General features: G+C 43.6%; 1 protein-coding gene across 1 annotated transcript; it reads right to left on the reverse strand.

Annotated features, from left to right (window-relative positions):
* Positions 1–223: 223 nt before the first annotated feature.
* Positions 224–4,540, reverse strand: LOC134409998 (cytochrome c oxidase assembly protein COX19). The gene is made up of 3 exons (XM_063143032.1): positions 4,417–4,540; positions 2,800–2,911; positions 224–1,113 (listed from the first exon to the last, which is right to left on the reverse strand). Exons 1-3 carry the CDS (start codon positions 4,496–4,498, stop codon positions 1,026–1,028), a joined length of 282 nt encoding a protein of 93 aa, XP_062999102.1. The 5' UTR covers positions 4,499–4,540; the 3' UTR covers positions 224–1,025.
* Positions 4,541–9,238: the final 4,698 nt, after the last annotated feature.

Here is a 9,238-nt window from a genome sequence, read left to right on the forward strand (position 1 = left end):
AGAAAATGGACAGGGACGAGGAAGGGCAGTCGAAACCCAAAGGTGGGTAAGAAACATAATGTTCGATGAACGACGAGCGCAAACACAGCTATAACATGAAAGAAGAGAAGAAAGGTAAGGAGCAGCTAAATCGTGACAAACTTTGAAACGCGTCGTGCAATATTTGAAAATAAAGCCAAGAAACCAATCCCACACTGGTACTCACGTATTTTGGAAATAAATAAACAATGTCATCATTTTTTTTATTGAATCAAACCTGTGTTACCGAATTATTGAGCTTCGGAACAAAACAGCAGCCAATAGCTGAAAGAGCTACGAACTGGAGAAGAAGAGCTGGATTTAGTAGGAACACACCAACTTTTTCACAATGAATCTGCCTGATCCAGGAGCTACCACTTATTTAATAATTTCAGAATAATTTCAGCACAACTTATTTTATGTAAGAGCCTGGAATTCATTTCAGGGAAGAACCTCTGAAACGCCCAGGAGATGAAAATTCTGAATTATTAACTTTACCACTAAAGCTAACAAAGTCATATTTGCAAACCCATTTGCAACAAGCAACCTGGTACCCTATGCATGGCTACTTTGAGAAATCTTCACTAGCCAGCTCAGAGGGCTGGGAATGATGGGAGTTGTAATCCAATGCACCTGGAGGACACCAGGTTGGAGGAGATACCTGGACACCTGGACCTGTACTTCTTAAGAGCTTGTGAGGTTCATTTGCACTTCTATGGAAAATATCTTCTCCCATGCTAGACCGCACAATCCCATATGTCTACTCAGAAGCAAGTCTCATGCAGCTCAATGGGCTTTATTCCCAGATAAGAGGGTATCCGTTCATGAGATTTCTGCGTAAACAGGTATAGGATCGCAGTGCAAATCTTCTACTTGGTGAGTTTCAGCATCCTATTTCAAGACACATTCCATTTTAGAACAAAGTGTAAAATATACAACGTACAATATGCACTACTGCAGAGTTGACGCTTTCCACAAGAGAACCTCAGGCTTGGTTGTTTTCCCTCTTACGCCGTCTCAGGCTGGGCTCCTGATTTATCTTCTGTCAATTGTTTAAATCCCAGTTTTTCCAATGGCTCTTTGACCATAAGGTCCCTAACGAAAGAAATAAAAGGTTGAGAAAGTATTAGACTTGAGTGTGGCATATGTAGCAGTGACATTTTCTAAGGCTGAACCACTCTGTGCCCTTTAAAACAAAACTCTTAGAAAGAATCACAGAAGCCCCCAAGTGTGGTCTCTTTTTTTAAAAAGCAATTTTCTAGTCCATATGGATGTAAACATATGCTTGAAAATATGTGGAATGGGCCAAAGAATCTGTCTTCCTCTTCCTAAGAGCTGTTGAAGTCCTTATAAGAGTAAAGAAATATACTTGGGAGCGTGTGGCAGTACTTGATGAAACGGCTCTGGAAATAGTAGCTCCGTAGCTTTTTGCTCCTCTCTTTGGCCAGCAGAAGAATTATGTGAACTAAGAGAAGTCATGCAAATGGCTGAGACAGGGGGTTCAAATCCCTGCTCAGCTACTGTCAGCGTCAAGTAAGGCCAGGTCTATATGTTACCCATCCCTGTTTAGAGTCAATTCTGATTCTTTCCATACCGCCACATCAGCAACAGCTCCACACTCCTGACTGTGGCAAATTCATTTCTAAGTCTGAACATCCATTGGGGCCAATGCATAGGAGTGTTGCCCCTTAACCAGGGATTTAAAGGGCCGCTTCCCCGGTGCGTTAATAGCCAATCAAACACACGAGGCTGGAGAATACACTTAATCCATTTACTTCAGATACTGCAGTATGGGGGTGCTCTCCGGTTCCACAAGATGGAGGCACCCAGAACAAAGGAATCTCACAGTATATATAGGCCCTGACTACAAGAGGGTGTTAGTCTCTTTCTAACCCTTCTATTGGTCAGTTCTGGATTAGCAAGTTAAGTTACATTCAATTTTCAAGTTAAGGTGCACAATCTCAATGAGTCATAGGTTACATTCGATGCTCTATTGGTCGAAAGTTTTTCTCTTTGTCTGCTAGGACATGATGTCCACCATTAAGGAATGCAAATTGGCATGTAGCCACCCTTTGGCAGAGGAGCCATCTTTAACCCTTGGCACATTACATTCATTAGAGAGATGAAACCTCTCCCTGGGGCCATCAGGAGGACCAGTGACCTTTTAAAGCAGAGGTGTGCAATCCATGGGCTGCAGGCAGCCCTCAGACAGTTTCAGTACAGACCATGAAACAACTCTTCCCAAGGGTCTTCTCTAGCAAGGGAAAGCCTGGGATATTCCTTGCCAGCATTAGGACTAGCAAGGGAGAACCGTTCCCTTATTTCTGCGGACGTTTGTCTCGTGCTTGCTCCTAAGAGATCAGAGACACGGGAATGGTTTCCCTTGCTAGCGCTAGCACTGGGCAACGCGTGGGATTTCCCTTGCCAGTGCTAGCACTAACGTGGGAAACCCTTCCTTCATCTCCTATCTTTCCTGAAATAGTTCCTTTATCTCTCATCTATCCGAAATACCTGATGCGGCCCTGGCAGGCTGAAAAGGCTGTGCACCCTTGTTTGAAAGATATGCCAGCTCCAGTTTTCTGCAAGGAAACACTTATTGCCAGCAAAAAACATGGAAACCCACTGCACCCTCCTAACTTTACAGAAAGATAATAATAATGTCTGCAGAATCGGAGACCCAGCCAGCGCTGACCACCCAGCGTAAGCTGATCCAGCCCCCAGCAGAACCAGAGCAAATATCCATGAGCTGATATGAAACTTGGTGAGAAAGAATGCACTCACCTTTCCATCCTGCATTCTAAGTATTCCTTTGATTCCTGCCTGCACAAAGCATTCTCAAAGCTATTCGCCTGCAGACACTTCATGAATTTTTCTTTGAAGGCCTTACATTCACCTGGAATAGAAAGAAAGCACATTTTTGAAAGAAACGAGATGGACGTGGAATTAGCAGTGAGACAAAACAGTGCATCTGCATCTCCCGATAAGGATGTGAAAAGAGGGGGAGCTTTTCAGTCTCCCAGAACGGTCTGGAGCCAGCCTTAAGGCTGCCACGCTCCACTGGGAAAAGGTGTCAAAGGTGTGAAGAAGCCGAATTGATGGGCTTTAGCAAATTTGACACTGCAGAACCTGGGAGTGGCTCCCTTTAGATGTTTACTTACACCATTGATCTTGCTATGTCTGCTCTTCTTCCTCCTCTCAATTTTTTTTAAAAAATATGTATTTCTATCCCACTCATCCTCCAAGGAGTTTAGGGTAATGTTCAGCTGTAAAGTACCTAAGAGTGCAATCCTATGCATGTTTAGACAGAAAAATGTACTACAGTTCCCAGCTGGGGAATGCTGGGAGTTGTACAAATTTTTCTTGTCTAAATACGCATAGGATTGCACCGTTAGACACACTAAAATCAATGGGACTTAAGTTAGTCATGACTCACTTAAGTCCCTTTGATTGCAATGGGTCTACTCTGACTAAATTGGGATCCAACTCACTGTCTGTAAATGGCTTAAACTTCCAGTAAAATTTTAAAAAGTCACCTGCCAAACCTGCACAAATTTACCCCGGAGTAAGTCCCAGTGAGCACAGCAAGCTTTCCTTCTGAGTATACATAGCTAAAAATAGGATGGGGCTACAAATGTGAAAAACAGTGGAAGAACAGCCATGGGCAGATCTACACTCCTGCTTTAAAGCGCTTTATAACAGTTTTAACAACTGTATATGGAGTGGGTCCTGGGCCCCAACAGTTGCCAAAACTGTTATAAAGTGCTTTAAAGCAGTAGTGTAGATCCTGCCCAGGTGTCCTCTTTTACTGAGATCAGTCCTCTGTTTGAAAGCCTGCCAGAGGCCCATTCGTTACTTAAAAGCATTCCCTGTTTGAAGGTTAAAAAGTACCGTAGGAATTGTTGCCCCATCAGCAGGGCAACAATTTATATTTTATAAATAAAATATTTATCTTATTTAAATAAATAAAATATTTCAAGTGAAAATAATCATTCATAAATTTGCATCTTTACATATAAATAAGTATATGCAAATCACTCCCCTCTTTTTGGGGGGGGGTGGATCTCCTGTTTCGGCCTTTCACCCAAGGCAGCAAGTCTAGAGTGTGGATGCAGTCGAACACAGCCGGAATTTCTGTTAAAAATGGAAAGCTATCCTCCCCTATGGGCAAGGAGTGGCGTCGCTCTATCCTTGACGCCTCTATGGCAAAACCCTCTTATCCACTTCGCATGGGGAAGAACTCGATTTCAAACCGGAAGTGGCTGCGACGCTTTTTCTCCTTATCTCTATGGAACTTGGGTGAAGACTCGCGCGTGCGCACTTGGGAGGCGGAGGAACGAAGCAACGGGAGACGGGTATACTCCCGCGGGGGGGGCGGGGAGAGGACGACACGACCCTCACCGAAATGGTCTAAAGGGAAAGAGCCTTTGTCCGGCGGCTTCGGCTTGAAGCTTTTACTCCCGAAGTTCATAGCCGTCGACATGACGACGAACCCTCCCTGCAACTGCTGCGAAGACCGAAGCTCGGCTCGCTTCCGGGATCCGGTTTCAAAACAGGCGATGTCGTAGAGTGCCGAGCCAGGCCAGAGCAAACAAGAGCAGAGCTAATCGAGCAGGGCGGAGCCAGACGCTTAGTCCACGCCCCTTTTATGACCAACAGTCTCAGAATGTTGACACTGGGCTTGAAATTCCCTCCTTCCTTTCTCCTATAAGGAGGGGAAAAAAGGATTCTTGATGTACCTTAAGGACTGATGGATATATTTATTCATTCATTCATTCATTCATTCATGACATTTCTACATTGTCCAATAGCTAACGGTCAAGGGTGTGTGTCACAAAATTAAAATCAGGGGAAAAAATAGAATATATTATTTTATTTTATTAAAACATTTATATCCCACCCCATTTCACAAGGATCTCAGGGTGGCGTACAGATAAAACTTTAGGATGCAAGTCTATCATTCCAGCCAGTAAAGAAGTCCTATAATTCGCAGAATGCCCCAGCCAGCATCAGATTGCTCCCTTAAAGTATTTATTTATTTATTGGAAATATTTTTATCCCAGTCCTCAGCCAAAACAAACAAACAAACAAAAAGGCTCTGGGAGCAGCTTGCTAGCAATCTGGGAACAGCCCTTGTCCACAGGCTTACAGTCTAAAGTGACAGGACACACAAGGAGCAAGCGAAGGGAGGGAAGAGGAAAAAATTAAGAAGCCTTTCACCAGATTTGACGGAATGGTCACCACCCTTCATCTGCCTATGTACAATTTTGTGTACAACTTTGATAAGAGTGTACCAAGAGCTCTTATGCAACAAGTGGAACATGATTATAAAAGAGAATGGCCACACCCAGGGGAGGTGATGGCCTCTTTCCACTTAAGCAAATCCAGGTTTTAAATACCCCCGCAGGACAAGCTGCATCTGCCAAAATTCCCTCTTGTACAGAGCTGTTATATCACATTTGCACCTCACCCTTCCTGCCAGGAACTCAGAGAAGGGGTTTCCATAACAATAGCCTAACAACAATCCTGTGAGGTAAGAACATAAGAAGAGCCCTGCTGGATCAGACCAAGAATCCATCTAGTCCAGCACTCTGTTCACACAGTGGCCAACCAGCTGTCAGCCAGGGACCCACAAACAAGACAAGGTGCAACAGCACCCTCCCACCCATGTTCCCCAGCAACTGGTGCAAACAGGCTTACTACCTCAGATACTGGAGATACCACACAACCATCAGGGCTAGCAGCCATGGATAGCCTTCTCCTCCAGGAATTTATCCAACCTCCTTTTAAAGCCATCTAAATGGGTGGCCATCACTACATCTTGTGGTAGTGAGTTACATAATTTAACTCTGCGCAGTGTGAAGAAGTCCTTCCTTTTATTTGTCCTGGATCCCCACCAATCAGCTTCATGGGATGACCCCGGGTTCTAGTATTAGGTTAGGAAGAGTTGATTGCTTCCACACTAGAGTAGTTTAGGGCACAATCGTATGCATATTTAGATAGGGGCGGGGGAGCCTGGCTGGAAAATGCTAGTAGTTGCAGGGCTTTTTTCTGTCTGAACATGCGTAGGACTACGCCCTAATTGGACACGGGCTAGTTCATTACTCTTGCAAGTGCCATCTACATCTGCCAACTCATTTTTAACTTGCTGGGGTCTGTCTGTTACAGCTTGACCTCGGATAGCTTTCATACTAACACGTTTTATTTATTTGCAAGGGCATAAATGTTGCAGGGGGGGCAATGGGGCTCAAGCCCCCTCCAGATCCCCCTGCCTTGCAGGTTGCCATTGGCAGGCTCAAGTGACAGGCCAAGCCGATTCTTCTGTCTTGTCTCAGAGCGTCATCACACAGGGGGAAATCGCGTTGGCTTACTGTCACTTCTCCACCCGCGCGTTTGTCCCTCATTACTTCTTCTTTTGAAAGAGGAAATGAATAACTTGTACATGGCCCATTCAGTGAGCCATTTTGATCCCGCCGCTTCTTCTGCACGCACACCGCAGGAGATAGCAGCAACGTTCATCATTAAAAATAAGTCGGACTTTCTGGGGCGTTGTTGCTTTTAGTCGCGCAAAGAAGGCTAGAAGGGGCGGGAGACACACGACGTCGTGAGAGGGACTGGCGAAAATCCGTGAGTGCCCAGTAATGAGCGTGCAATAAAACACTCGTCTGATGCAGCTCTCAGTTTCAGCAGCGGCTGCAGAGGACTGAATGGATTATCTACAGGGTGGAGGCTACAGAATTCCTTACTAGCCCTAACTGGAGAAGCCGGGGATTGAACCTGCGACGTTCTGCATGCAAAGCACATACTTTACCACTGAGTCACCATCCCTCCTACACACACAAAGCTGGGAGTAGGTCCCACTGACCTCATTGGCGCTTTCTTTTACTATTTATTTATTTATTTATATATATATCACTCCATATCTAAAATAGATTCCTTTGAGCCGATATGCATAGAATTTTTTTATTAATTATTTTTTATTTATTTATTTATTACATTTTTATACCGCCCAACACCCAAAGCTCTCTGGGAGGTTCACAAAAATTAAAATCATGAAGAGCATAAAAACAACCAACAATCTAAAAACGCAAATACAAAATACAATATAAAAAGCACAACCAGGATAAAACCACATATCAAAATTTGATATAGGTTAAAATATCAATAGGAGCTCCTTCCACAGCCAGAATGCCACAGCAGAGAAAGCCCTCCTCCTAGTAGCCACCTGCCTCACCTTCTTTGGCAGGGGCTCACAGAGAAGGACCCCTGTAGATGATCTTAAGGTCCGGGCAGGTACATATGGGAGGAGGCGTTCCTTCAAATAACCTGGCCCCAAACCGTTTAGGGCTTTGAATGTTAGTACCAGCACTTTAAATCGGGCCCGGACCTGGACCTGGATTTATCGCATTTTTAGTCTAGTCTCTTCCGGCAAGCCTACCCAGATGAATTTTAAACCTAAGAATTTTAAGATGCTGTGATTGTTATTTTAGTATTGAATTGGTTTTATATGCTCTTTTAACTAATTTTATGTATTATATTGTGTTTGGTGTTGTTCCACGCCTCGATCCAGAGTGAGACACGGGTAATAAATATTTTATTTATTTATTTTTATTTGTTTATTACATTTTTATACTGCCCAATAGCCGAAGCTCTCTGGGGGCTCACAAAAATTAAAACCATAAAAAGAATAATAAAACAACAAACAGTCTAAAAACACAAATACAATATAAAAAGCACAAACCACACAGCAGAAATTGATATAGGTTAAAATATGGAATTAAAACAGCAAAATTTAAATTTAAGTTAAATTAGGTGTTAAAATACTGAGAAAATAAAAAGGTCTTCAGCTGGCAACGGAAGGAGTACAGTGTAGGCGCCAGGCGAACCTCTCTGGGGAGCTTGTTCCACAGCCCGGGTGCCACAACAGAGAAGGCCCTGCTCCTAGTAACCATCTGCCTCACTTCCCTGGCAACCTGCAAGGGAATGGGGATCTGGAGGGGGCTTGACCCCCCATTGCCTCCCCTCTGCAACATTTATGCCCTTACCCCGCCCCATAGCCAAAGCTCTCTGGGCGGTTTACAAACTGCACTGTAACAATCCAATAGTATCTGCACACCTTTTCCTCCTTGAGTAATCTGGCTGGAGAGCTAAGTTGCTGATCTTAAACAATGCTTATAGATGCTATGATGATTCATCATTCCCCAAGACTATGATGTATCCCTTTTGCATTCCATTCAATTATTATTATTATTATTATTATTAATGTCCTGCCTTTTGCCCAATACAATAAGTAGATTTGCCTGTCTAGTGAATTGGCGTCTATGGTTATTCGTGAATCGTTTAATAGTGCTTACTAAACTATATAATACGTTTATTATGCCGGTATTGAAATATCTACTTGCTCTGGGGCTTGGTTATCTCTGTGCAGCCTTGAGTAGCGCTCAGCCCCATATCCCACCCCGGAAACTGAAATGTGTTTAGCCCTGGTCACTACCAGCTACCTCATATTATTCCTCGTCTCCTTTCATATCATTTCTACCATTTGCTTGTTTGGCTGACAGAGAGCCAGTGAGCAAGCAGGCTGTGTTGTCTCCTGCCTCTCCTTTTCACCACCACTATTGTCTGGGCCTGAGTGAGAGGCAGGTGAACAAGCAGGTTGTAAGGGTGTGACAAGCAAATTCTCTTTCCTAGATCTCTGTCTCTCATGCAGAAGTACGCAAGCAGCCCTGCCATCCACCTCCCCTGGATCCGTGAAGTCTGGGAAGAGAAAAACCCGACGACTGGCAATCCGATTCCATCCCAGCCAGTCACCCACATACTGACTCCAAAAAAATCCCCAGCTGTTTGTTACTTTTTCCTGAAGTCAATATCAGGAAAACTTGTATTCTTGACTTTGCTGTATATCAGCCAGACAGGAAGAACACATCCTTCCTTTGATAATAATAATAATAATAATAATAATAATAATAATAATAATAATGGTATTTCTTACCCGCCTCTCCATTTTGATCGAGGCAGGGAACAACAGTAAATATAAAATACATAAAGCTGAATTAAGAACACAATATACATTGTTAAAACATCCTAAAAACATTCTAAAGACATCCTAAAATTCCACTGGATAGGAAAACCTCAGGACCCCTGACTAGGCAATTTGGGAATAATCAGAGCGGGCTTCTAGGACTTTCCATTGCTTTTGCCTTTGGGGCACTTATCAAGAACA

The sequence above is a fragment of the Elgaria multicarinata genome, chromosome 17 (genome assembly GCF_023053635.1).
Source record: "Elgaria multicarinata webbii isolate HBS135686 ecotype San Diego chromosome 17, rElgMul1.1.pri, whole genome shotgun sequence".
Lineage (NCBI taxonomy): Eukaryota > Metazoa > Chordata > Lepidosauria > Squamata > Anguidae > Elgaria > Elgaria multicarinata.

Bases quoted from the DNA above. Each gene is read 5' to 3' on its own strand.
- LOC134409998 (XM_063143032.1), bottom strand. From the start codon at position 4,498: ATGTCGACGGCTATGAACTTCGGGAGTAAAAGCTTCAAGCCGAAGCCG. The intron at 2,912-4,416 runs GTGAGGGTCGTG...TTTCTATTCCAG, and splicing joins TTTCCCTTTAGACCATTTCG to GTGAATGTAAGGCCTTCAAA. The intron at 1,114-2,799 runs GTGAGTGCATTC...TTCTTTCGTTAG, and splicing joins TTAGAATGCAGGATGGAAAG to GGACCTTATGGTCAAAGAGC.